The 27,932-nt window shown below is 45.5% G+C and overlaps 1 protein-coding gene across 7 annotated transcripts in view; it reads left to right on the plus strand.

The window, feature by feature from the left end:
- Positions 1-27,932, plus strand: part of MVB12B (multivesicular body subunit 12B) — a 249,661-nt gene that overhangs the window by 108,952 nt on the left and 112,777 nt on the right. For 6 of the 7 annotated variants that reach the window (XM_081803602.1, XM_081803604.1, XM_081803603.1 and 3 more), the window contains 3 exons: positions 14,436-14,543; positions 19,296-19,443; positions 26,474-26,603. In XM_081803602.1, coding sequence (XP_081659728.1) covers positions 14,436-14,543; positions 19,296-19,443; positions 26,474-26,603 — 386 coding nt within the window. The remainder of the gene's footprint in view (positions 1-14,435; positions 14,544-19,295; positions 19,444-26,473; positions 26,604-27,932) is intronic. The other variant, XM_081803606.1, reaches the window with a different exon arrangement.

The following is a 27,932-nucleotide window of genomic DNA, read 5'->3' on the forward strand; positions in this document are numbered from 1 at the left end:
CACCTGGTGGCTCAGTTGGTTAAGCGTCCAACTCTTGATTTCAGCACAGGTCATGATCTCAGAGTCGTGAGATCAAGCCCTACATCGGGCTCCATGCTCAGCATGGAGTCTACTTGAGACTCTCTTTCCTTCTCCCTCTGCCCCTCCCCCTGCTCTCTCTCTCTCACTAAATAAAATCTTTAAAAAAAATAAAAATTATATTATCAAGCATTTCATATACAGTTTTCCTTGAACAAAGGGGATAGGGGTGCCAGCCCCCCCCCACTGGCGCAATTGAAAATCCATATATAACTGTTGACTCCACAGAAATTTAACTACTAATAGCCTATTGTTACAGATAACATAGTCGATTAACACCTATTTTTATTATATGTATTACATACTGTATTCTTGCAATAAGATAAGCTAGAGAAAAGAAAATGTTATTAGGAAAACATAAGAAAAAGAAAATACATTTACAGTACGATACCATATTTATCACAAAAAAAACTGGCAAGGAAGTGGACCCACACAAACCCGTCTCGTTCAAGGGTCAACTGTATATAAGAAAAGTATAGAGAATAATGTAACAAATACCCATGTAACTACCATGCGGCTTTTTCAAATATTAATGTTTCACTAAGTTTATGTGAAATTTCTTTTCAGTAAGAGAGAGAAAACATTATTGGTGCCTGTGCCCCCTCTAGGCCATGCATCCTCCTTTACCCAGAGTAACTACTGAGTTTGGTGTTTATCACTCCTGTACATTCTTTTATTTTCAAACTTTATATAGATGATATTCATATGGAATCTATTATCATATTCTCCATATTTTTCAACTTGCTTTTTTGCTGAGCATTATTTTTGAGATTTATCCTTGCTGATACAGCTCTAGTTCATGTATTTTCAAGGCTGTATCAAAATCTGTTGCATGATTAGACTATGACGTATTTATTCATCCTTCTGTTGATAAGGATTTGGGTTGTTTCTAATAATTTACTAATACAAACAGTGTTGCAAATAGTACCTTCACATCTTTATGCTAAGAATTTCTCTAGGGGACAGTTTCAGAGTAGAATTGCTAGGTCATTTTCACCTTACTAAATTTAGTGAATGTGTTCTCCAAAGTGGCTGTGCCAATTTGTGCCCCACTCATTTTTGTCAGATATTTACAGTTTAGTCAGTGATTTGACCTGAACAATAGAACGTTGTCATTTTTAATTTGCGTTTCCTAGAGAGGTTGAACATTTTCCCCCATGGCTTCTACATATTATATGTCATTTTTTGTTTTGGATTACTTCTTTTTCTCATTGATTTGTAGGAGTTCTTTATTTATTTGGGAAATTAATCCACTGCCAGTTATGCATTGCTCCCAGTCTGAGGCTTGTCTTTTTACTGTTTTTTGTGTCCTTTGTAGAACTGAAGTTTTAGATTTTAGAGTAGTAAAATTCATCCGTCTTCTCTTTTATGGACTTTTTTTCTACATGTGTCTATTTCTTTAATAATTTCCTCTATTAACATCATAAAGATTTTTTACATATTTTTCTGAAAAGTTTTAAAGTTTTGCTTTTCACTTTTAGTCTTTGATCCACCCGGTATTTGTTTTTTATGGGAGCTGGAGCTCTAATTCAGTTTTTTGTTTCACAGTGACATGCAGATGTCTGAGTATTGACTGGACAGTTCATGCTTGACCCCTGCTGTGTCATCCGCCCAGCTCTGTCCCAGGTTGTCTGTGGCGGAGAGGAGCCCGCCTCTGCATGGGTGCCAGCCAGCCCCAAGGAACCTTACTACAGTTCCCCATAGGGTCTGCGGGGATTCAGGGCTGTGTCCCTGGGCCATCCTTCCTGAATACCAGGAATGGACAGGACATTCCCAATTTGATGTAGCCAAGTGCCCCGTCCACGTTTGCATCCCATTTTCCGGCTCCTGGCCTCACAGGTCTCCAGGAACTGATTTCCCTTTGTGTCTGCTTTCCCCATCAGCAGGTGCAGAAGCGGGCCTCCTGATTTCTGGGGGTATCACCAGGGGCCTTTGCTTTCTTCCACCCTGCCCACCCTCTGAAACCGGTCCTCTCCGTGCCTGCTGGAGCCCCTGGGCCACAGCTGTGTGGCAGGTAGAATGAAGAAGGGTGCTGTGTAGCCCCGCGTGTGCCCGCTTTAGTCTTTGTGCATTTTCTTACCGTATACTCTTTTCCTTATTCATTCAGCCAGTTGGAGAATACCTGATTGTGTACTACCAGCAGGGCCTTGGGCTGGGTACTGTGAAAAAGACCCTACTGAAGAAAATAGGATCCTTTTTCAAGGTGCAGAAATAATAAGGAGCTAACATTTTTTGAGTGTACACCACGTTGCCAGGTCTTATGCAAAGAGCTTAAAAGAGAATAGCTTTATGGAAATATCATTCCAATACCATAAAACTCACCCTTTACAAGTGAACAATTCAGTGGTTTTCAGTGTATTCACAGAGTTGTGCAGCCTTCCCCACTGTCTAGTTCCAGAATATTTTCATCACCCCCCAAAAAAACCTTAAACCCATTAGCAGTCACTCCCACCAGCCCCTGGCAACCACCAGTGTGCTTTCTGACTCTGGGGATTTGCCTTTTCTGGACATTCCATGTAAAAGGGTGTGACACAGTATGTGCCTCTTGTGACTGTCCTCTTTCACTTAGCACAGTGCTGGTCAGGGTACCTCCATGTTATAGCAGCTGTTCGTACTTCAGCCCCTTCTCACAGCTGAAAAAGATCCCACCGTATGGATGTACCACATTCTGTTCATTCATCAGTTGGTGGATGTTTGGGTTGTTGCCACCTTGGGGCAATTATGATGAATGCTGCTGCCCCATTGTGAACAAGTTTTTGTGCGGATGTCTGTTTTCGGTTCTCTTGGGGTTATACCTAGGATTGGAATTGTGGCATCCTCTGATAACTCTGGGTTAACATTCTGAGGAATTGCCAGGCTGTTTCTGAAACGGCTGCCCCCATTACCGACCCACCAGCAGCGGACAAGGGCTCAGATTCCACATCCTTGTCCACATGTGCTGTTGTCTGTCTTCTTGAGTAGTCATCCCAGCAGGTATGAAATGGTATCTCATTACGGCTGAGTACTTTTTGTGGTTTCTCTCCTTTAGTCATCACAAAGAATCCCATGAGTTAGGTATTATTATGATTTTCATTTTTTGATGAGGTTCAGAAAGGAAAAATACGACTTCTGGGAAACTCCGGTATATAAGTGGCAAAGCCGGGACTTGAACTCCAATCTACCTGACTCCAAAAATCTGAGTTCTTTCCTTTGTCTGTGGTTTTCTCTGTCTTAGAGATTTCATGCAAGAAGCCAGAGGAAAGGGAAGATCCTGGAAGAAGAGCGTGTGCTTCTGGCTGGTATCATCAGAGAGGCTTTGCGGGGATAGGGTTCCTTCAGCCAGGCCCAAAGTGATGACAGTGTTCCACACACGAGGTTCCAGAGGGAACCCCAAGAGCAAAGCCAGGGAGGCAGGAAATCGCAGAGACTGAGGGAGATGGAGCAGTCTCAGGGACAGGGGCATGCATCCATTTCTTTTGCTAAGAAACATTCGACATTTCAGGTGAAAATCTGGGGTAGACTTGAGCTGTTCATTCAGGATACAAAATGATAAAATAATGCAAATGAAATCATAAATCAAACAACAACCAAGGATTTCTGGACTCGTTGTCAGTCAGATGGCTCTTTTCACTTTAGGGTTTAAGCAAGCATTTTGGGCATACCTCCTGTCAGGGATTCAGAAGAGAGGCTACTGAGGCTCCTTGTCTTCATGTGGTGCCCAAACTGCTCTGATTAAGAGTTGAAATGGCTTCATGGTTGGCTACTGTCTGACCTGGGCCAAGTGTCTGTGTTTCCACAGTGGATGATCTAACACATCAAGAGCCCTTTGAACTTCATTCTTATTCACAGCGTCAGCCAGATATTTCCTTTGGAATGTCTGCAGAGTTTCCTCGCCCCTTTGATCACTTTGTGTCTGCCAGATACATCTTTGAATTGTGGGTGGGCTCCCTTAAAACACCAGGGTGTGAACGGGGTAACCCGTCTGGTAGTCAGCCTGTTGGTTAGCTGTGGTGTCTTTCGAGAACCTCTCCTTGGGCAAGGAGTACCCAATGCTGACATGGAAGAACTGCTGACAGTTTTAAGGACTTACCACACAGCCCCTCTCCGGGCAGCTCAGATGGGGAGCTGATTTACGAAGTGTTTCTCGGGTTTAAATCCCATAGATCATTATTTCTCACCCCAGCAAATGAAGTCTTCTAGATTGTTGTTTTTCTTATTATAAAAGCTCTGTAGAGTCAAAAGGAACAGACTTGCAGTTATAAAATACAGCAGTCATGGGGAGTGGCAACTAGAGTTAATAATACTGTGTTGCACGTTTGAGAGTCTAAACCTCAAAAGAAAATAATTTCTGTAACTCCGTGTGATGACGGATGTTAACTACACTTAACCGTGGTGATCATTTCACACTATAGACAAATATCGAATCACTATGTTATATACCTGAAACTAATGCAACGTATGTCGATTTTACCTCATTTAAGAAAGAGAACACCAAAAAATACCCATAATCTCAACTGGTCAGAACCAAACAGTGGTTAATGCTTTGCTTTACATTTGTCTAGATCTGTTTCTATGTAGATTATTTTTAAGAAACAAAATAGGAGATTGTATGATGTAAACTATTTTGTGACTTAGTCTTTCCCCCGGAACTTTCCATGTTCCTAGATACGTGTCCTCAAAATTGTTTCCTGCTGCTGAGTCTTCCACTGTAAGGATGTTCTCTAATGATTAGAAATTTATCATTCCCCACTTCTGTAAACACTGTTCCCCAAGGGACGTATAGATTACAGTCCTCCCATGTGACCAGGCTCTGGTGACGGGAGCCCCCCTTTCTGTCCCCTTAACCCATTGGCCTGGTTTCCACCTGTCCTCACAGTAGCTGTTCCCTCGCCTTGCAAGGCTGTGTCTCCAGATCTCATGAGATGATTTCTTCTTGTCCCCCTCTGAGGCACCTCCTCAGAGGGGGCTTCCCTGGTCACCCCACCTGAAGCAGCCTCTTCCTTCAGTCTCTGTTCCCGTTACCCTATTTTATTTTATACAAGGCACTTGCTCCTCTCCAAAGTTATCTTACATATTTGTTTGTTTGTGTTTACTGTGTGTCTTCCGCCACCGAGACTGTGACCCTGTGGGGTCGGTGCCTGGGTCTGTCTTGTTCGACTGTCTGTCCTCTGCACTGTGATCAGAGCTGGGCCCCCAGAAGCTCAATACGAATGACCACATGGTGACCGTCCTCTCGTGCCCACATCCCATCATTGCCTTAGGCTCTCGGTCCAGGAGTGGAATTCCTGGGTCACAGCCATGTCTATTTTTTTTAAGATTTATTTATTTATTTGAGAGAGAGAGAGAGAAAGAGTAAGCGCGGAGGGGGAGGGTAGAGGGAGAGAGAGAGAATCTGAAGCAGACTCCCTGATGAGCACGGAGCCTTGTCATGGGGCTCGATCCCAGGAGATCATGACCTGAGCCAAAGACAGACGCTTTACCAGCTGAGCCACCCAGGCACCCAAGGCACGTCTATTTTTTTTTTTTTCCTAACATTGTGGTTTTTTTTTTTATTCTTATGTTAATCCCCATACATTACATCATTAGTTTTAGATAAAGTGTTCCATGATTCATTGTTTGTGCATAACACCCAGTGCTCCATGCAGAACGTGCCCTCCTCAATACCCACCACCAGGCTAACCCATCCTCCCACCCGGCACGTCTATTTTTAAGGCATGTGGTATGTAGCACCAAATGAATCTAATCTAAAGTTTACCACTTGATACTCCAGCCGCAGTCAGGGCACCTGTTTCCCCCATAGCCTCTTTCCCCTTTAAAGTGTGTCTTTGTTAGTTTGATAAAGAAAGTGGCATCTTGTTGTTGGCACTTGAATTTAATAATTACCCAGGTGGAACATATTTTCATGTTCACTGGCCATTCGTCTTGCTTCTGTGAACTGCTGGTTCATGGCCATAGTCCATTCCTTGACTGGAGTGTTCATCTTTCCCCTGCTGCTTTGGAAGAGCTGCATATATATGTCCTCTTATATGCTTCTTGGTAGGAAGATTTTCCCCCCACTTAATATATCATGGGCATAATTGTAAATATACTCATCCTTTTTAAGAACTGAATAAATATTCTGTTGCATAGGCATACCATAATTGATTGAGCCAAGACCCTCTGTTCCTCAGTTTCCTCACCTATAAAATCAGAGAGTAACTGATTATGATTCACCGTAACTCCTAGTGTTGTGTAAATGCATTACTTACACTACTGACTTAGGGAGGCTCCTGGCACGCAGGATGCGCACAGTGAGTGTCAGCTGCCGTTAGCCACAGTACGTGCCGCGGTGGAACAGACTGCACAGGAGGGTTGTCTGCGAGGGTGCCGTGGCATCGGGTTTCTGCACTGCCCCCAACCCCCCCGGGGAGCCTGAGCCTGGCGCTGGCCCTCCAGTGAACCAGAAGCTCTGTCTCTCGCTGAGGTCTGCTTGCTCTGACTTTTCTTGGTTTCTGTGGGCTTGTGTCCTGGTTCTCGCTCCATTTCCCCACCCTCCCTCTCACGTGGGTGAGCTCTAGTACTTCTGTGTCTCGCAAGCAGAGGAATGCGGTGAAAACACGGGGCCTGGCTGAATAGAGAGGAGTATAAAGTGGTATAAGGTCCTGTGGTTGGTTCTGCAGGGCTGGGGGCTACCACTCACAGGAATCCCCCAGGGAGTAACTCTTCGTGGGCTCTAGCAGTAGAGAAAGCTGGAATCCACCATGCACACAGCTGTGGACATTGGAACACACCGAGGAGGTAACTGGCATTGGGTCATGTTGCACCTGTAGGAGTGTCCCTGATGGTGGGGGTTTCCCTAAAAGGAAAAGTACATTCCCATATGGTCTTCCATGATATATTTTCCCAGCTTTCCACTTTTTTTTACATTCATTTTTCTTGGGGCGCCTGGGTGGCTCCAGTCATTAAGCGTCTGCCTTCGGCTCAGATCATGATCCCAGCGTCCTGGGATCGAGCCCCACATCGGGCTCCCTGCTCAGCGGGAAACCTGCTTCTCCCTCCCCCACTCCCCCTGCTTGTGTTCCCCCTCTGGCTGTGTCTCTCTCTGTCTAATAAATAAATAAAATCTTAAAAAAATAAATTCACTTTTCTTTTAACAAAGTAATACATTTATAGTTAAAAAAAAAAATCAAAGAGTACTGGGGCACCTGGGTGGCTCAGTTGGTTAAGCGTCCAACTCTTGATCTCAGCTCAGGTCTTGATCTCAGGGTGGTGAGTTCAAGCCCCATGTTGGGCTCCACACTGGGTGTGGCGCCTGCTTAAGAAAAAAAAATCAAAGAGTACCGAAAGGCTTGTAAGACCATGTAGCAGCCCCCAGCCCATCTCTTCCTTTTTCACTCCCCAGAGGTAGTCACTTTCAACTCTTAGATTTCTTCACTTCTGGTACTTTATCTCCATGTTTGTAAATAATTTGAGTATACTGCTTGTTTCTTGATTTACCTATCCTACACATTCAGTTTTCTTATAATCTCCCCCATCAGGCAGCATCACAATTTTTGGTAAATTGGTTGTCAGTGTTTACATATGACAAGGCAAACACAGAGTACCACTCCATCAGGTCATGTACTGGGGGTAGCTTTTCTTTCTCGTACAACCTTTTCATTTTCTTGGAATTAGTCATTGACTTGTTGCTTTCATTTGTTTAATTGTCTAGGTGTCTGTTGATTTTTATATTTGAATTTTTAAATTTTCTTTTTAATTTTTTCCCAGCTATCTTTATTTTATTTCATTTTATTTCCAGTGTAGTTAACATACAGTGTTATATTAGTTTCAGGTGTATAACATATATGTGATTCAACACTTCCATAGATCACCAGGTGCTCACCACAAGTGCCCTCCTTAATCCCCATCACCTGTTTCACCCCCGTCCACCTCCCCTCTGGGAACCATCAGTTTGTTCTCTATACTTAAGAATCTCTTTCTTGGTTTGCCTCTCTCTCTTTTCTCCTTTGCTCATTTGTTTTGTTTCTTAAATTCCACATATGAGTGAAATCATATGGTATTTGTCTTCCTCTGACTGACATATTTTGCTTAGCATAATACTCTCTAGCATCATCCATGTCATTGCAAATGGCAAGATTTCATTCTTTTTTATGGCTGAATAATATTCATATATCTTCTTTATCCATTCGTCAGTCAATGGACACTTGGGCTGCTTCCGTATCTTGGCTGTTGTAGATAATGCTGCTATAGACATCGGGGTGCATGTATCCTTTTCAATTCGTGTTTTTGTATTTTCGGGGTGAATACCCAGTAGTGTGATTACTGGATCATAGGGTAGTTCTAGTTCTAACTTTTTGAGGAACCTCCATACTAAGCGCCTATTGATTTTTACATTTACATTTTTAAATTTTTTAAAAAAATTTTAAGTTAATAAATTATGTTTTCAAACAACTTTATGCCTGTGTTTTTAGTTTGCTAAACGCTCCAGTACATCTGTCACACACCCGTCTATATTTCGTCCCAGGGCTTAAGTACAATTCTAAAAACTGTCGTATCCCTTCCTCCTGCAGATGGCCCGCCGTGGCCTTCTCTTCTTTTCCTCTGGTTGTGTCTATTCCCCGGCACACCGCTGCCCCTCTCATCACCGTCCTGTGCAGGATCTGCTTCCTGGGATTCGTGGTTTCCTCTTCATTGATTTCATCCCCAGTTTTGCTGATGCATCTTCCAGTAGGTTCCCAAGAGAGTCCTGATGGGAGATTAACTTCTTAACTCCTTGCGCATCTGCAAAGGTCTTTATTCTGCCCTCACAATTAATTGGTTTAGGTAGAGAATTCCAGAATTCCCCAGAATTTTATTTTTTTTAAGATTTTATTTATCTATTCCAGAGAGAGAAAGAGCGAGCAAGCTAGCAAGCACAAGCCAGGGGATGGGCAGAAGCAGACCCCACACTGAGCAGGAAGCCCTATGTGGGGCTCAATCCTGGGACTCCAGGATCAGGATCCGCCAAAGGCGGATGCTCAACCAACTGAGCCACCCAGGTGCCCCTTCCCTAGAATTTTAAAAATGTTTTTCTCTTGTCTTATATCGCATTCAGTGTTGCTATCCAGAAGTCTGATGCATTCTGATCTGCATTCCTTTGTATGTGACCTGTTACTTCTCTCTGGAAGTTTTAAAGATGGTTTATTTCTCTGAAATTTGGTGGGATTCTCTCCTGTTTTGCTTTGGGACTTTTTCATTCCCTGTGCTAGAGTACTCAAGTCCTCTTTAATATGTCCACTCACCTTCTCTTCCATTTTTTTTCTTTCTCTTTCTGGAGATTTCATTAGTTGGATGTTGTCCTGATCCTTCAGCCTTCTTAGTTTTTTTCTTTCCTATAGCTTATCTCATCTTTGTATTTTACTTTCTGAAAGAGTTCCTCAATTTTCTGTTCCAGTATTTTTAAAAAATTTTCATTTTATCTATAACATTTTTATTTCTAGGCTCTTTATATTATTCTTAAATTGATCCTTTAGAATTTTTTTTCACAATATTCCATTCTTGTTTGGTGGTTGCAATTATATGAATTATAGGTTTGGTTGTTTGTTCCTTAACTTTATTTCCTCATACAATTTGTGCTACCTTCAAATGCCCGTTTTTCTAGTTTGGACCCTGTCTTTCATATTTGAGACTTACCCCCAGCACCTGGTGATCCTTTGTTGTCAGTTTATATTTAAGAACGAGGTTGGAGTGCCTGGGGTGGGCGTGGGGCCTGTTGGCTGGTGGGCGGCTCACAAGGTGATGTAGCCGGGAAGTAGCTTTTGGAGCAGGAGACCCCAGAGTCTGGGTGTGCCGATCCGCCCTCTGGCATTCTTTAGTGTCTCCAGAGATGAATCCTTCGATATCCAGCATTTAGGGGATACCCCTGGCTGCTGAGGTGCCAGCAGCAGGAAGGAGGATAAGCCTGGTGGGAGCGGGGTGGGGGTGGTGCAGGGGAGGGCCCACCATTCAGTGTGCATAGTTACCCCCCTGTTTTCAGTCTGGAGTCTACTTCCTCTTGGTGTTCTGGAGCCCTGAGCCTTACTCGTTCCATTTCTGCAGAAAATACATCTGAAATGGGGACGGGGATCTGGGAGTATAACTGCTATGTTTATAGACCTTGTTCGGATCTTCCTAGTTCAGCTGGAAACTTACACGCACCCACCCCCACAGCCCCCACCCTCACCCCAGTGGAATCTGGTAGCTCTGGGGCCCAGGGTCTGGGGGCAGATCGTTAGTCCCTTCAGGTCCTTAGATGTCATCACCACTCCACTTTGCTAAAGCCCAGCCTTTCACGCCACATCTCCAAACAGTTGTTGGCATCTCTCTTGCATCATACTCTGCTCTTGCTCTTTATTTTAGTGGGTTCATACCTTCTCCACATGGTTGTCATTTGAGAAGAATATTGGCAGCAAAGGGAGACAAAGCCATGTGTTCAGTCTGTCACTGCCCACCTACTCCTCCCAAGAGGCAGCTCCTGTACCCAGGGAGACTCTGGAAAGACAGGGAGGGCATGCAAGAGTGAGTGTGTATAAGAGAGCAGAATGAGTGTGTGTGTGTAATAAAAGAGTATATGTGTGAGAGTGTATTGTGTGGGTGTGCACGTGTGAAGCCCCGCAAACAGATACTCAAGGCATAGTGACAGCATTGGACATACTCCAGTGATTTGGGGAACAGGGCAGGAGAGCAATAAGATGACCAGAAGAATAAGGGACCTCATTGTTGAAATGGGTATATGGCCTCACAGAGTGGGGATTCTGAAGGGGATACACTCAGCTGAAGGGATTATATCCTGGAAACTTCATTTTAAAATGTTTGGTTACCAGGGTGCTGGGTGGCTCAGTCAGTTAAGCGTCTGACTCTTGATTTGGGCTCAGGTCCTGACCTCAGGGTCGTGGGATCGAGCCCCACGTTGGGCTCTGTGCTCAGTGTGGCATCTGCTTGTCCCTCGCCCTCTGCTCCTTCCTTCCCTGCCCCTCTCAAATAAATAAATAAATAAAATCTTAAAAAATTTTTTTGAGATTACCTTGCTGGGGGAGCTAGCAAGGTGTATAGCTTTTCACATTTTGCTCCCGATTGAATGGCTGATTCTTTCATTCCTTCAACAAGTTTTGATTGAGCCCATACGTACCAGACACTATGCTTACTGCAAGGGAGAGATGAGGATCGCCGTTTTCCTTGTGAAGCTTATAGTCCAGTGGCAGAATAGCAGGGGGCAGGTAAACATTAATTGCACATGTGTATAATTTGTATTTGAAAACTACATCTAGTCCCAGAGATGGGGAAGGAATCCCAGAGGACCAGCTGAACCCCAGCGTGACGGTTTAGGACTTTTTGCATCTTGATGTAGCATGACATCACTTTAAAGGTTTGGTTCAATGTTAGACTAGATGTCTCCATTTTTCGTTTAGGCATGTTAGCGCTAGCTTTGTGGGTGCTCCCTGGTGTGCACTGAGCCACACGCTTTGCACATACATCATCTCTAACCACAGTGCCCCCAGGAGGAGGGGGCTTGCTTCAGCTATCCTGTGTCAAGTTCAGGTCTGCCTCTTAATTTCATGGGCTGTGCTGCACCTAGAGCACATCTTCCTGCAGCCCTCGGCCCACCTCCCCATGGCCTTTCCCGTCCCGGGATTCAGAGGCTGGCTGCTGGGGTCTCATGGTCAGAGTTGAGACGTGAATTTCATGCAGCTACCTGCCTCATACATAATGTATCTTGTAGGTTGTTAGCTCATCTAATTTGGGATGGGAAGAATTAAGATTAGTAAACACCTTTATGTGACTGGGTTGGAAAGCAGCTTCTGGGTACATCTTACTGTTACAGGGAAGGCAAGGCTGGGAATGCCCGGCTTTGTTACACTAGGCCCACTTCCCTAGTGCTCCTGATGAGCTGGGACCCCGGGTCTTCTCACTCCTCACTTCAATCCATCCCCTGCATAGGTCCAGGCTTTGGGCAGCTCTGCACTTTGCCCAGACACACACACACACACACACACACACACACACATGCTTGTGCTTGCTCACGCGCTTTCTCACCACCTTCCTCACCTCCCCTTGGTTGAGGTTGAAGGGCATTACACATTTTTACTTCCTTGCAAATGAGTTGTGGCCTCAGGGCAAAGCCAGGCCTTTGGTGGTCCATTTTTAATGCTTCTCCAGTGCGGGTTGGAGGACCGCCACTGTCTGGGCCTCTGAGGAAAGGGCAGGCCTGCTGCGAGCTTTTTCTCTTTACACACTTGCCCTGGTCTCTTTATCACAGTGAGGTGGCTTCTCACCCAGAAAAAGGAAAATTCAGGCAGTGGGGCAAGCAGAGGGAACCATCATTTCCAAGCCCTGGAAACAATAGTCTTGATTTAGGGTACACCCACCCCCCCAGTGCAATTCCCAGATATCCAGGAGAGCCCTTCTGAACTCCATTCCTTTTCTAGTGGGAGGTTAAAAACAGCTCTGTCTTCTGAGGTCCCAGCGTGGGGTTCCACAGCCTTCCAGTGTTCTGCAGACTCTTTTTTTTTAAAATTTATTAAAGATAATGTATTTATTATAGAGAAACCATATAGGTTCCCTTATTTCTTTATTCCTACAGCATCTTTTTTTTTCACATCTTAATGGTTCTGAAATTGGAATGCATCTTAAAATAGATCTGTACCTTTTGACATTCTATTCTTCTTTTCCTGAAGGGTTATTCTTTAAATCTGTGGGTTTAAATGACTACGTCCTAGAATTGAGGAAGTACAGTAAAAGGGCAGTTGGGGAAACAAAAATCTTTCAAAACATGGAATCCACAGGAGAAAATTGACCAAGGGGATCCTTGGTGGCAGAGAGCTAGTGCCACTGCCTGAAATCTCATGTTTTCCAAGAAACTTGATGGAAGACCATTATGGGGAAAAGTGCTGAGGAGGCCTGATGCCGTTCTATTTCATGTCTTTCTATGGGGGTGACATACTTGGAGCCAGGGTTCCTGAAATTATCCCCATACCATTCCTCCTCCAGGTTTCAGGCCAAACATATTTGCAAATGTAGCATAAGGACCTTTCTTTTCCTGTGTTGCATTGGCTAATTTACAATTGTTCTGTTTGGAGGGGGAAAAAAGGCATTTTTCTTTTGCCAGTTGGCCTTTGGGCCTCTCTGAGGCAGCCTCGGGGAACATGGCTGTGGGGGGCCCTGGGGATGTCCTGGCAGCGCAGCCCAACACGCCCCCGCCCTGCGCGTGTGACAGCCCCAGGCCTCTGGCGCGCTGTGTAGCGTGTACTCGGGATGGGGCTGAATCAGGGCAGTTTTTGTGCCAAGCACGGAGGTGCTTTCAGCAGTTTGTCAGATCAAGGACCGCATCCCAAAGTCTAAACCTCAACAGGACAACCGGGGAGACGACAGAGAGCAGACGGCTTTGGAGCTCATCCCCAAATGGGGTGCCACTCCCTCCGTCTTCCCGGCTGTGCCCCCTGGGGGTGCCAGCCACAGACCCTGGGCCGGAAGTGCCGTCCTGCCGGGCTGCTTGGCGAGAAAGCAGAGCACGCCCTGCCAGGCCGGGAATAGAGCCGTCTGGAAGGAGATGGGGGCTGTGCTGCCCTCGTCCAGCCATTTCTCTCCCGCTCTCCAATCTCCTTGTCCACTCTTTGCCCCAAAGCAGGAGTCTTCACACGAGGCCCCCCAGCCCCCAGCCCAGTACACAGGTCCTTTAAGACTCAACTCAAGGCTGGCTTCATGCTTGGATGCGTCTGAGAGGATCACCGCTAGATAGCTGCGCACGGGAAAATGGCTTCTTAGTGAGACTATAAACAAGGAGCTGAATCTTTTTTATTTTTCTATCATGAGACAGTTTCCGACCTTGAGTACCCCTTGCAGAGCTTGTAGGGAGAAGACACAGCGAGGAGCGAGTTTCCCTGGCACCCCGCGCCCAGTCCCCACTAGGGTCCCGATGACGAAGCACCCCGGCTGGCCCCAGGGTCCTGGAGCAGGCCGCCGCGGCGGTCTCCTCGCGGGCGGTGCCCATCTCAGGTGGCATTTCACACCCCATTGGACTTTTTTCTGCACCCTCTGCCGTCCCCTGAGTAAGGGGTAATGAGCAACTTAATGTGCTGACTTCTCCAGTCCCTCCTTGGTCCATTGCAACAAAAGTTGCTCTTTTCTCATTAGAACCATTTTTGTCGGGGTGTCTTTAATCAGTGGCTTCCCTGGGGACAATATTTTTAGAAGTTGTATTTGTCACACTCTCCCTTTTCCAAACCTTTTGGAAAGTCTCTTCCCGGCGCCTGGTGAAATGAACTAATGAGATGCTATGAGAGTCCGGGCCGGTGTTAATTGGCGCAGGTACGAAGAAGCTGCTCAAGTACACCTTCGGTTCCAGCCTGCCTCACCTGCACTCCTCTTCTGTCTCTTTGGTGCAGGTTGCACAGACAGCAGATGGCGTGGACGCTGACCTCTGGAAAGACGGCTTATTTAAATCCAAGGTTACCAGATACCTGTGTTTCACGAGATCATTTTCCAAAGAAAATGTAAGTCTAGTAGTGGTGTCCGTTTGCTGAGTGAGCACAAGGCGTTTACGTGCCTGGTTGAAATTTCCTCTTTTCTTTTCTTTCTTTCTTTCTTTTTTTTTTTTGTTGTTGTTGTTGTGGTGGTTTATTTTCATTGCCATATTAATCAGTGGTTTTAGTGAACTGGGTAGAATCAGGAGCTAGCGCTATGTTTCATTTATTAACAGTATTATTAACCATGTACCCAAGTGTGCAGTGAATTCCATTAAAATGTGTTCTCAAAAGGGAACCAGGAAATTTCTCTCCCAGCCCTCATTTTCCTAGCTTTCCTGTAAGTCACAAATCACAGGGTGGTGTGGACGTGAGTATTTGCCGGCGCAGCTGGATTTAAAGCTGGCCAGCACGCAGAGGCAGAAGCTCCACGACCACTTCTTGCCTCAGACCCGGCCTTGTCTCCAAAATGACTGACTTTCTCCATGAGTCTCTGTGACGTTTGACATTTCATTGTTTCTGCAGGTAGGTATCTACCCCGTGTGCAGGTTTCTTTTAGTATATGCTGTTCTGAACTCTTGGGCCCATAAATTAGGATGTTTTAAAGCTACCTATTAAGCCTTTTCCAACAGAATGTTTTAATGAGTGGCTTAGAAAAAAAGGGAAGTAGCTTTTGTGAGGATTTACACAGATCAGCTCTGAGGGAGGCCTGTCCTAGGCACTCTGCAAATAAACCTCTTCCATCCTCAGACAATCTCTTGAAGTATTAGCTCCTTTCCTGAGATCAGAGAGTTTTTGTGCTTGCCCAAGGTCACCTGTGTTCCCTAGCCCCAAACAGGGTGCAGTCAGATTTTCATTTTCAGGGGTGACATTTTATTTTTGGCCTAAATGTTATTGTCTCTTTCTAATGCAAAAAAAAAAAAAAAATGGGGGGAGGAATGTTTTTATTAATTTATTTTTATAAATTTTATTATGACAGTAATATATGCTCATGGTTTAAAAAGAAAAAAATATTTCAAACATCCTCATCCAGAGGTGTGAAAGGGGAACAATAAGTCTTCTCCCCATCATGTACGACACAGCGGTGGTCCTATCCCAGGGTCGTTGTGTGCCCCTTCAGTGTTGTCGGCATGTAGACAGTCACGTGATCCTCTGGCTTGCACTCTCTTCCATCCGTTCCTGTTATTTATTGATAAGTCTTTGTTAGGAACATTATTCCTAATGTATTCAGGACTGGGGGAGAAGACAGCGCTTTAATTTTTTTCCCCCTAATTATGTGAGTAATATATGCTTGCTGTAAAGTCCAGAGTTTCTAATGGGGCAGGGACAGTCCTGGTGCTAAACACTAGAAATCCTTCACGTACAGGTGAGAAGGTGGCAGCTGAGCCTATAATGAGTCTGAGCAGGTCCCTGGGGCTCATCGTGCAGCCCGAGGAGACATTGAGGAACAGTCTGGAGGCCAGGTTGCCTTTCCGGCTGTGGGCTCGAGCAGATAGGGGTAGTTACCCGCCCCCCCCACCCCCGGCATTGCTCCATTCCTCCACCCCTGCATCCATATCCACATGCAGTGTACTCTCACCCCCCTTTGTCCCTGGAGTTGACCTAAGCCTGTTTTTGAAACTGTTTATATTTTTAGCTTTTGTCACCTCTGTTCTGTCTGCTGGCTGCCGCTGTGTGCAGGTCAGTGCATTCACTGCTGCTCAGGCAGCAAGGACAGACTCCTGAGGATTTGCACAACTCACCGTGCCCAGTGGTCTCACGATGTTCTTTACTGATCTCTGCTCAGCCCCCACCTTTCCTGACTGAAGCTGCAGTTCCCAACTGTGGCCCCAGAGGACAGCCACGATCGCTTTGATTGTTTTTGAGTTCTGGTTGTTTTTTAGTTTTTTATCTTTTGGGGGTTGGTTTTGCATTTCCCCTGAAGGCTGTGGGGTATTGGTAGTCTAGGCCAAAAGAGTCCTGGATCTCTTGGAGTTGGTGACAGTGACAAGTCTAAAAATGACAGAGAGAAGTCACCAGTACTTGCTAATTTGGAGTGTCCTGCATAAATGTATGAAAGAAGATGTATCGAGTTCATCAGCGTTTGTTGAACGTGAAAGAGTTGTTATTGACTGCTCACTTTGTAAGCCTTACCCTGTGCGGGCTGGGTGTGATGGAGCAGGGTGTGAGGAAGGGCTGGGAGAGGAGGGTGAGGGCGGTGGGAGAAGTCTCTGCCTCCCCTCTGAAGGAGGGTGGGAAGTCGGTGCATTTTGTTTTCAGAAGAAGAACGACTGAGTCCTTTAGTGAGATCCAGAGGGATCCACTCAAGGCGGGGTGGCAGGTACCCACTTGCCAGCCCAGGAGCACAGTAGGAATGGGTATGTTTTAATCCACTACAGCCGGCCTGTCCTGGCCCTGCTGTCACAACCAGGACATTGCGTAGTGTGTATTTTTACAACTGTACAGGAGGGATGTGGGATCTCAAGACTGGACAGATTCTTAATTAGGCAGCTCGAGACTCCCAGTGTAGGAGTTTGGGGACTCCTTTGGAACCTAAGTTCCTTTCCCCCAATAATGCTATTAATACGGAAACCTGGCTTTGGAGTGACATTGCTTCCTGGGGAAGGCTCGAGATTAATTGCACTTTTCATGCCCTGTACTTTCTGCATTACCTGTAATAATAATGTACATAGATTAGGTAGGGAGGATATTAAACAGAAGGATTTATGAACATTTGAATATTAAGTTGGTTATCTGTGGCTACCTTAAATGCAAGGTTGTCAAAAATAATTACAGTATACTGGCAAATACTGGCTACCAGAGACAGTATAAATACCCTGAGTCAGTGCATATTGGGCTTTTGGCATGAATCATTTGCTCAACAAGGATTGGGAATATGTTCTTCATATTTATGAGGAGGAAATGAAAGAGAGCATGGGATGGGGGAGGGGAGCAGTGTCACAGACCTACTGTATTAAACCCAGTACAACAGCAGCCCCGTGCACGGAGGGACCCCACTTGGGCTGTGGGAAGCCTTGACAGTGCAGCCTCCCATTTTGTATGCATGGGAGGGTTCTTGGTGCTTTTTTTTTTTTTTTTAATGGCCACACCACTGACGTTCTGGTTTTATGATCAGGGACATTTGTAGAGTGTGGAGGGTGAGGTCGCTAAGTGGTTTGCAGTTGACTTGTGTAAAACCCAACTTGTCAAGTCGAAGACATTGGAGAAGGATATTGATGAATGCCCATCCATCTGCAGGGCAGGAAAACATACCCAGTTGTTAATTTCTCAATGCAGAAAGCAGTGATGACATGGAAAAGCAACTGCCAGGAAAAGAAAAAATTATGATAGATTAGATCAGGCAATTCTGAAAGCAGCCGATGTTTTCGAGTTAGGTTAACGGTTCAAACCTTTTCTACACGGTCAGAGATTTATTCTGCATTAGTAAGGTTCCACTTTCCACGGGCTGCACTGCGCTGTGCATTGTTTCCCCAAGACCCGGCTACCTGAAATGTAATAGTAGAAAATAGTCACCAAACGCAGTAATTGTGAGGGAAAGAAACAGTTTTGTGACAACAGTGCCCTAAAAGCCCTGGTCACAGTTGACACTTGACACATTGACTGTCATAGTGAAGTTTGAAGAATTTATTTCATTTGTGAGCTTTCGGTTTATAATGTATTTATTAAGTATACTTTTGTTTTTATTGATACAGTTTAGATTTGTCATCTAAGCAAATCCAATTTGATTTCCGACTCTGGCCCACCCAGTTGAAAATGTACCCCAAAACATTACATTATTCAGTAGATAATAATTGCACACCTACTATGTGCCAAGAAGTGTGCTACGCTTGGATGTATAGTAGTAACAGACAGTTTTGGTCCTCGTGGCCCTTGAACTCTCGTGGTGAGACAGATACTGCAGAAAGAACCTCACAAATGTGCCATTATAAATGGGTAGGAAGGAAAATAGGAAGTGGCCAAGAGAGACGATAGCGCAGCGTTCAGATGGTAAGAAGTCCCTGATTGGCTCTCCGAGCTAGTGTTGGCATGGAGCGTTTCAGCCGGAAATGTGGGCAGCACATGCCAGTGTGTTTGCAGAGGATGCGCTCTCCTGCAGTTACAGAATGGTGTGTGCTGTCTTCAGATTGTATTTTTGCACTGGTTACAGAAACCGCGCACTGTGGACCCCCTATGCTACCACTAAATAGAAACTTTAAGAGGCCCTTGTGCATGTCATTTTAGTAGATGTGTAATATTGAGGCAGCAGGGCTTTTCAGCCTGTATTAGGTTGTGATTCCTGGGATTTTACAGAACGTATCCAGCAACCAAAATGTGTGTCAGTATGCAGACTGGCGATCACTTAGGAGTGTGACTGGTTCTCTGGTAGGCTTTGACACAGCTCTCCCCTGCTGCAGTGACTGCCCTAGGAATGCGCTCTCTCTAAAACCTGCTGGCCCCCGACAGCCCATGCTCCAGGCTGAGTGGCAGCCTGGTCCCAGGACATGCGTGCACAGCTGCCCTCTGCTGGGTTAAGTCTCCCGCATCTCCTGGGTTGCTGTCTAGCTAACCAAAGCCGTGTCTGAGTGAGTGGCTTTGAGGTGCTGCAGATGAAGCTCCTTCCCGGGGGCCACCCGAGTCCCCATGTAGCCGCTGGGGAACATTAAGTGGCACCTCCTCTAATTAACCTGCTGTAGTAAAGCTGCATGAGTCATTGTGTTAAATATGCATCTCGAAGCCAAAATGGCAAACCCACCACAGGGGTGTTCAGATTAATAGTCTGTATCTCTTTTCTTTCTTCCCAAGAGTCATTTAGGGAACGTGTTAGTGGATATGAAGCTCATTGACATCAAGGACACTCTGCCTGTAGGCTTCATCCCAATTCAGGAGACGGTGGACACACGTGAGTCTCCCTTTAGTACCACTCATCACAATGGGACTTTTCTTCCACCAGGTATATTTTTAGATGTTTTGTATGTGCATTTTTCTTTGGGAACATTTTAGGAGGCCTTGCTGCATGCCCGTGAATAAACCCTGCTGCTTTTGCTATGTATCTGACTTGGTTCTCCAAGGAGTTTGTGGCGTTCTGGGTAGGAGCATATAAATGAGCAGAATGTCCCTTTCTCTTAGAATGGGCTCCCTGCTGAATTGGCTCACTCAGGAATGGAACGGTGAAACTGGTTATAGTCCCTCCTTAGTCCATATCCTCTGGTGTCATGGAAGCCAAGCTTGGCTCGAGACCCAGAAGCAAAAGGAAAAAAAAAAAATCAGAGACGCCCAAGGAATATAAGTGCAATAATGTCCTTATTTTTGGCTCTTGGAGCACACAAGAAAAGCCAGAACCAGAAAGACCACATGTTAGCGGACACAGGATCGAATCTGAAGGAATACTCTGACCCCTGAGCCACAGCGAGCAAAAGCGAATCACTGACCAACCGAAGCTTCTTCAGGATCTGGGAGGGCTTTGCGGTTCTTGTCATGCCTGTCGGTTATTAAATAATGCTGGAAAACCTCTGGATATTTGAGCTTCCTCATTTTGATTTAACTTGTTTTATTTTTAATTACTGTCACCAACTTTAGGATGTCTCCAGCAGTGAAGCAGTAAATGAAAAACAAAGAATCCTTTCTTTATTACCCATGATTCATTTATGAAATCCTTTATCTCATTCTTTGTCATGCATACTTTATCTTTCCATATTAGCCCCATTTTGGACCCATAATCTTTCGCTGTTTCCTTGCTAGCGTTTCGTACCGACCAGACTTTGCGTATCTACTCAGCTGCCACTCAGCTGTCATTTTCTCGAAACAAGTCAAGTCCGTTGTATTGCATATTTTTGTTTTCTTAATAGTCCTCTCACTTTTGGACATTTTGCTTTTCTTCTTATTATATGTATTAGCTAATAATCATGCTAGCTGATATGTGGCATGTGACTTACCAGATGCTAAGCCCCGTGGTGAATGCTTTACGTACCTGACGTCACTGGATCTCCAGAAGAGTCCTGTTCGGAGATGGGTATTGTTATACCCATCCCACGTGAGGACAGTGGGACACAGTAACTACTGAGGGTTTGCAGAACATACCCACAGTCACACATCTGGAAGCAGGGGAGTCACGAGAAGACACACAGGAGTCTGACTCCAGCCCTGCTGTTATAACCACGGTGTGACCCTGTCACAGCATGTGGTTAAGTGCCTTTTACAGATGGATTTGATACATTTATGCATCAGGTGTTGTTGGTGACAGTTCTGTTGAGATATAACTCACATACCATTAATTTACCCATTTGGAGTATACAATTCAGTGGTCTTTAGGGTATTCACAGAGTTGTGTGACTCTTACCACAATTAATTTTAGAACATTTCATCACACCCCCCCAAAACCCCTGTACCCATTAGCAGTCACTCCCCATTCCTCTCCAGCCTGCCCCTTTTCACCCCTTCCTGGCCCTGGGCAGCCACTGATCTACTTTCTGTACAGACTTGGCTATTCTGGACATTGCATGAAAGTGGAATCTTGTGATGCGCTTCTTTCACTAAGCGTAACGTTTTCAAGGTAGGTCCATGTTGTAGCATGTGTCAGTACTTTATGCCTTTCTATTGCCAAATCATATTCCGTTCTGTGGACTTCTGCATTCTGCTTATCCATTCAGTTGGCGGATATTCGGGTTGCTTCCACTTTAGACTGTTAAGACTAGTGCTGCTGTGGACATTCACATAGAGGTTTTTGTGGAGACACATGTTTTCATCGCTTGTGGGGCCGTACCTAGGAGTGGAACTGCCGGAGTCATATGGTAACTCTCTATTTAGCTTCTAGAGGAGCTGCCAGACTGTTTTTCAAAGGAGCAGTGCCATTTTACATCCCCACCAACAGCACGTGAGGGCTCCGGTGTCGCCGCATCTCCGCCAACACTTGTTCTTATCGTTCTGGCCATCTTACTGGGCACGAGGTGGTCTCTCGTGGTTTCGATTTGCATTTCCTGACGGTTAACGGTGTTGAGCATAGTTTTGTGTGCTTGCTGGCCATTTGTATATCTTCTCTGCAGAAATGTCTGTTCTGATCCTCTGGCATTTTAAATTGGGTTGTCTTTTTTATTATTGAGTTATAAATATTTGAACATATTCTAGATATGAGCCCTTTATCAATTATATGGTTCGCAAAATTTTCTTTCTTTGGGTTTTCTTTTCACTTTCTTGATGTCCTTTGAAATACACAAGCTTTTTATTTTGATGGAGTTTCATTTGTTTACTTTTTTCCTTTGTTGCTTATGTTTTTGGTGTCATACCTAAGAAAGCATTGCTTAATTCAAGGTCACCGCCTGTTTTTCTTTTTTTCTGAGGGTTTTTTAGTGTTCGCTCTTACACTTATGTCTTTGATCCATTCTGAGTTAACTTCTGTGTATGGTGTGAGATAGGGGTCCTCCTTTATTCTTTTGCATGTGAATGTCATGTTGTTCCAGCATCATGTCTTGAAAAGACTATTCTTTCCCCCATGGAATTGTCTCAACATCCTTGATGAAAATCAGTTGACCATAAATGTGAGCTTTTTTCTGGACCCTGAGTTCTCTTCCATTGATCTGTATGTCTTTCCTCATGCCAGTACCACACAGTCTTGATGACTGTAGCTTTGTGGCAAGTTTTGAAACCAGGAAGTATGAGTCTTCCACCCTCATTCTTCTTTTTCAAGATTATTTAGGCTAGTCTGGGTCCTTTGAATTTCTATATGAATGTTAGGCTTAGTGCATTTCTGCAAAGAAGCTAGCTGGTATTTTGATACGAGTGGTGTTGAATCTATAAACCAGTTTGGGTATGCATCGATTTTGAAGGATTTTCTTGTGATGAGTTTCCAAGTACTGGAGGCTACTGGGTCTTAGGTCCTCTACGGTCTGCTGCAGCCTTCTACAAACGTCTTCCTCATCTTCAAGCACCCTATACTTTACCCAAACTGAGGCATTCACTGTGCGCTCTTCACCCTTGTTTCTTTCCTGACTCTACTTATTTTTTAACTCTTTGTTATTTTTTTCCCTGTCTGAAAAGCCCTTTCCCTCAACTCTGAGTATCCACACCCCGTATCTTTCAAGGGTGAGCTTTAATTCTGCCCCCTGCATGAAACCGTCTCTGACCCCCAGATACCAGTTTCAAGCAAGCTCTCTCTCTTCCACAGTCAGTGGAGATTGATGAATGCCTTCTGTAGGCACCGCAGGCTTTGTGAGAGAAGGCAACTGACTGAGATGCTGGCCTTTCTCTCCGGGAGCCTAGTCTGGTGGGTGACCTGGCCCTGAAAACACGGGGTTGCATTACAACATAATCAGAGAGAGCTCTCTCTCGTCAGAGAGATCAGGGACCATCTGCCTTCTCTGCTGCTTTTCATCACACCCGGCTCAGCACACATTCAGTGGACGGAGGGAGGGAGGGAAGCACCACAGGTTACAGTGGCCAGAAGCCAAAGGAAGAATAGATTCTGTCTCTCACTTCCCACCTCAACTCTGTCAGGATGCACTGCGGCTTGGCCTAGGGCAGGCAGCACTTGGACTCTGGAGTCAGACTCACCTGAGACTGTCTGGCTTTGCCACTTACAGCTTTAGTGCCCCAAGCAAATGACTTCACCTTTCTAGGCCTCAGTTTCCTTATCTGTAAAATGGGGGGATTAGTATCTACCTCATAATGTAAAGCTTGCATTTTAGCTGCTTACATGTTTTCTGCACGTCTGCACTACTTACCTCTTTCTTTGAGGGCGAGATCCATGTTTAATTCACTTGTGAATCACCTGAGACACCTGCCATACACAGTGTCTTGCTCAGAGGATGGGCTCCATAAAGATAAGCTTTATTATTCTCTGTTGCCAAATTAACTTCCAGAAATACCAGTTCACAGTACCACTAATGATACAGGCTTGTGCCTGTGTTCCACACGCCTGCCAGCATAGGTTTTAAATTTTTACTCAGTTTTACTATTCTAATTTTATTTAATTTTCATGTCATCATTTATTAGCAAGGCTGAACATTTGCACAAGTGTTTGCTTGCTGCTTTTGCTTACTCTTATATGACTTGTCTGCCTAGGAGCTAAAATTGCCTTGTAGACTTGTATTAATTTCCTACTTCTCCCTCGTGCTTTTCTTAGTTTCAAAATTTGCATTGGTGTTCATTTTTGACAACTAATTGACTTATAATGTCTTTATATTGATAGACTCTAGAGCCACAAGGGGATTTCCCATTCTGCATTTTCCTCTTAATTTGTTGAACCAGTTAAGTGAGGAGGCCCAGGGCTGCGTCCTGCCTGGGCCTGTGGTCCAGCTGTGGTGGGACCCCGGGTGATCCTGGGTGGGAGGCCTCTTCCCCCTGACAGTTGCTGCCTGTGGGCATTCTGAGGGCAGGTCCTGGCATCACCAACAAGCATCTTATCACACAAGGAGGGTGGGTTTAGGGCAACCTGTTCATTTTGGGTAGTGTGGTCATTTCCTGGAGCCTGGAGCCTGTCCCCAGGGGGCAGGGTGAGCCCAGGCTGACCGGATGAACCTGTGGTCAGCTCTGTGAAGTCTCCGTGCATTTAAGGCCCCGATTTTATAAAGTTAGCCAAAAAGATGAGACTTCTGTAATGAATTTAAAATAGTTTGTTGCTATCCACACAGTACTTAAAAACTGGAAGACTGTTTGTTTTAGTAAAGTGCTATATCCTTTCCCTGTGTTCATTAGCATGACTGAACACATTTCTATTGACTCTGTATAATATGTTTACTTAAAATTAGGCCTGTTTAAGCATGTGTAATTAGCGGCTTCATCTCTTACCCCGAGTTGCTGTAGACGGAGGAATAGAGCAAAGAGCAGCGTGGCAAAAGCAAGTAATAGACCTGCATTTTCACCTATTTGAGGGAAGTTCTCACCTTCTTCACACTTTCCCAGGTCTGATCTTACCATCTAATAGTTTTCGGAGGTGCGGTGTTGGTCTGGGTGTTTTCCTCCAGGATGCCATCCCTGTCTTGTAGGGTACAATGTCTGGGGTCTGGATTCAGGACATTATTACTCATAGCTCATAGATCTGATCTAGCCCTCAGTTTCCTTGCCTGGGAAAAGAATCCACCAAGTTTCTGAGTTTCTACCTGGCTCTTTAAAAGACACCCTCCCCCCAGTCGACAATAAGACAACACGACTGACGGTAATCTCCCCTTAGTCAAGTCAGGACCGTTGGCATGACTGTCCTTCCCTCCCCACTCGGTGTCTGATTTGAGTGTGCTTACTTCCTGCCCCAGAAGTGAAAGGTCTTGAAAGTCAATGCCAAACGCTGACATACATTGTGCCTTGGAGGCTTACTGGTAGTAATGATGATAAGAACATTCATGGCTATGCTTTATTGAGCACTTACTGCGTGCCAGGCGCTGGGCAAGCGAAGCATAGGAAGTGTTACCACATTTCATCCACCCAGCGTCCCTTTGGGGTGGGGTTTCATTAACTCCGTTTTACAGATAATGAAACCTAGGCTCAGAGAAATTAAGTCACTTGCCTAAGATCATAGAGCTGATGGCGGAGTTGGGATTTCAAACCAAGGCACACCTGACTCCTGTATCCAGTGTCTGCAATTGATTGGAATTCATATTTAAAAACCACAAATGAACAAACAAAAAACACCCGGTTAGTCACCATTGGAGGTTGCTAGATCGCCAGCTCATTGCTTTAAGATTTAATACATAAGAGCAAAGAATCACGTGTTTATCTTTCCTTTCCTGCACCGAAGCTTTTTCAGGGAGACCGAGTAGTTGAAGAAGAAAAGTTACTTTTTATGTAGAAGAATTCCAGCTAATAAATACAGAAGGAATCACAGAATTAGAAAATCACCATTTTGAAAACTTTAGTGAAATTATGGATCTAGGCAACGGTCATCAGGGGATGAAAATGCTGCCCAAAGAACAGTTGTTGGGGACTTGTTATAACCCAGGTCGCAGGCCGACCCCACCGGAACCCACGCAGGGTGGCAGAGCTGGACTCCGTGCCTTGCGACAGGACGCCATCGGACACCTCTGCACCACTTGTGAAGCGTTCCTACCTAAAAAAAATAATCTAACCGGCATCTAATCAAGCCTTTTGCTCTAACTGCCAGTTCACAGGAAATACCTGAGAATGACCCAATTTCCCCAACTTACCAGTGGCCTGAAGGAAAGGAGAGGGTAGAGAGGTCCTTACTGAATAAAAGGAACCTAAGAGGCCTAACAACCAGATTCGGTGCATAGACATCGTTTGGATCTTGATCCAGGCAAAGCAATAGTTAAATGGTATTTTTGAGACAATGGAGAAAACTTGAATATAGACTATCTACTGGGTGATACTAAGGAATCATTGTCCATTTTGTTAGGTATGAAAATAGCCTGCTGGTCATAACAAAACAAATTGTTTGCCATAGATGCCCACTGAGATATTGATGGGTGACATGACACGGTGTGGGGATTCATCTTAAATCCTCTGGCAAAACCGCCAGGGATTGGGGGGGAGAGGCGAAAGCAGCTTGTCCGTTGTTGACAGTGTTGAAACTGGATGAGGGGACCAGGTGGATTCAGTCTGTTGTTCTTCCCACTTTGGGAAATGTTTGAAAATTCCCATAATAAAGAGTAAAAAAGAAGAAAAGTCCACGTGGCAAAAGTGTTAATGTTCAGGGTGTCTGTGTGTATGTCCCTGATGGCTTGAGCAGTGAGCAAATGGTGGTTGTGGCCTTTAGAAGCCAGCCCCACGGGTTTATTCCAGCTCTGCATGCCCCTGGGCGCCCTTCCCGGCAGGGGTGCCTGGGGTCAGGTCCCAGGTGCAGGGCAGGGCGACTGGTGCCCGTTCCACAGTCACAGCCTCTGCACCCTGTGGAGGGCAGGCGGGGCGCAGCCCAGCAACCTGGATGGCTAGTCACTCCTGCCACCAGGAAGGGAACGTGACAGGAGACACGGCATTCAGAATAGAGATGTTGGCATCTCTGGAAGACTCATACCTTTTCTTGTTGTCCTTTTCTTCAGAGGAATTGGCTTTTAGAAAAAAGAGGCTGTGCATTAAATTTATCCCACGGGATTCAACTGAAGCTGCAATTTGTGACATTCGGATCATGGGCCGGACCAAGCAGGCCCCTCCTCAGTACACGTTTATTGGGTAAGTCTTAGTAACACGGATGGGCTGTCTTCTCTCTGCCCAGAGAGCTCAGGTCACTCCTGGGGATAAAGTCCTGAGACTGTGGGACCCACGGGGCTCTCGGCCACCTGCCTCTCTGGCCTGAGCTCTCATTGCTGCCCTTCTTGCTAATGCTGCTGCCAGTCCAGATGCCAAGCTCTTGACCTCTCTGTGCCTTTGTCCATGCTGCTTGCTCCATCTAAGGGCCTTTCCTTCCCTTGTCCTTCTGTGTGTTCGTCCTTCAGGCTCCTCGGGGACCTTTCCACATAGCTGAAAGCCCAGGTGTCCTCTCCTTTTTGACCACTCGGCCTCAACTCTCTGCATTGTTTATTCACCCCACTAGAGCTTGAGGAGCACCCATTTGTACCTCTGGGCCAAAGACCCTGGATATGGTAGTGAATGAGCAAGCAAAGCCCGGCTCTCGTGGAGTTGGTATTCTAAAAGGGGAGACAAGCAACAAACAAGAAATAAATGAGTGAGACCATTTCGTTAGTGGCAAAAATGAAACACAGCAATGAATGGAGGCTACTTCAGCGAGGGTGTCAGAGGTGGGGTCGGGGGTGGTGACATGTGACAGAGATGTAAATGTCAAGAAGTCAGTCATGCAGAGATTTGAAGGCAGAGCCTTCTAGGCTCAGGAAAAGAGCAAGTGTAAAGGTGGGAATGGGTGTGGCATGTTCAGGAGCAGAAAGCAGCCCGGTGTAGCTGATGTGGGTGAGTGAGGATGAGTCGGGCTTTGGGATGAGCGGTTAGCAGGACCTCATACAACATGGCGGCAGTTTGGATTTTATCCCAAGCATGCTGGGGAGCCACTGGGAGGTCTGAGTCAGGAAGAAACCTGAGTATCATATGAGTACAAGATAATTCCTCGTGTACTTCTTTGGTCTGATGTTCATCTTCCCCGAGAGGCAGAGGACAGCTGAGGGCTAGGCCTCTGTGTCTTGTCCCGGTAGCCTCAGTACTAGGCACGGGCCCAGCTCTGTAGCTGTTTTGTAAATACGAAGTACAGGGAATCTCAGGATTTCATTCCGGACTCTTGCTTGTAAGTGACAGGAAACCCAACCCAGGCTGGCTCAAGCAAAAGGAATAATTTGTGATCTGGCATAACAGTGGAGTTCAGGGGGCCGGATGGCTTCAGGTGTGGCTTGAAGTAGGTGCTCAGAGGACATCACTAGGGTCTAGTTTCCCCGTTTACCTCCTTGCTCTGATTCCAAAGGGTGGATCCCATTCTTCCACATCTTCTCCCCTAGTTAGTGGACTAATGGTGGTGTGGGAGCTCTACCTACTTTTCCTTCGGGTTCCATTTCTGAG

The sequence above is a fragment of the Leptonychotes weddellii genome, chromosome 14 (genome assembly GCF_054177405.1).
Source record: "Leptonychotes weddellii isolate Sample4059 chromosome 14, ASM5417740v2, whole genome shotgun sequence".
Taxonomy (NCBI): Eukaryota; Metazoa; Chordata; class Mammalia; order Carnivora; family Phocidae; genus Leptonychotes; species Leptonychotes weddellii.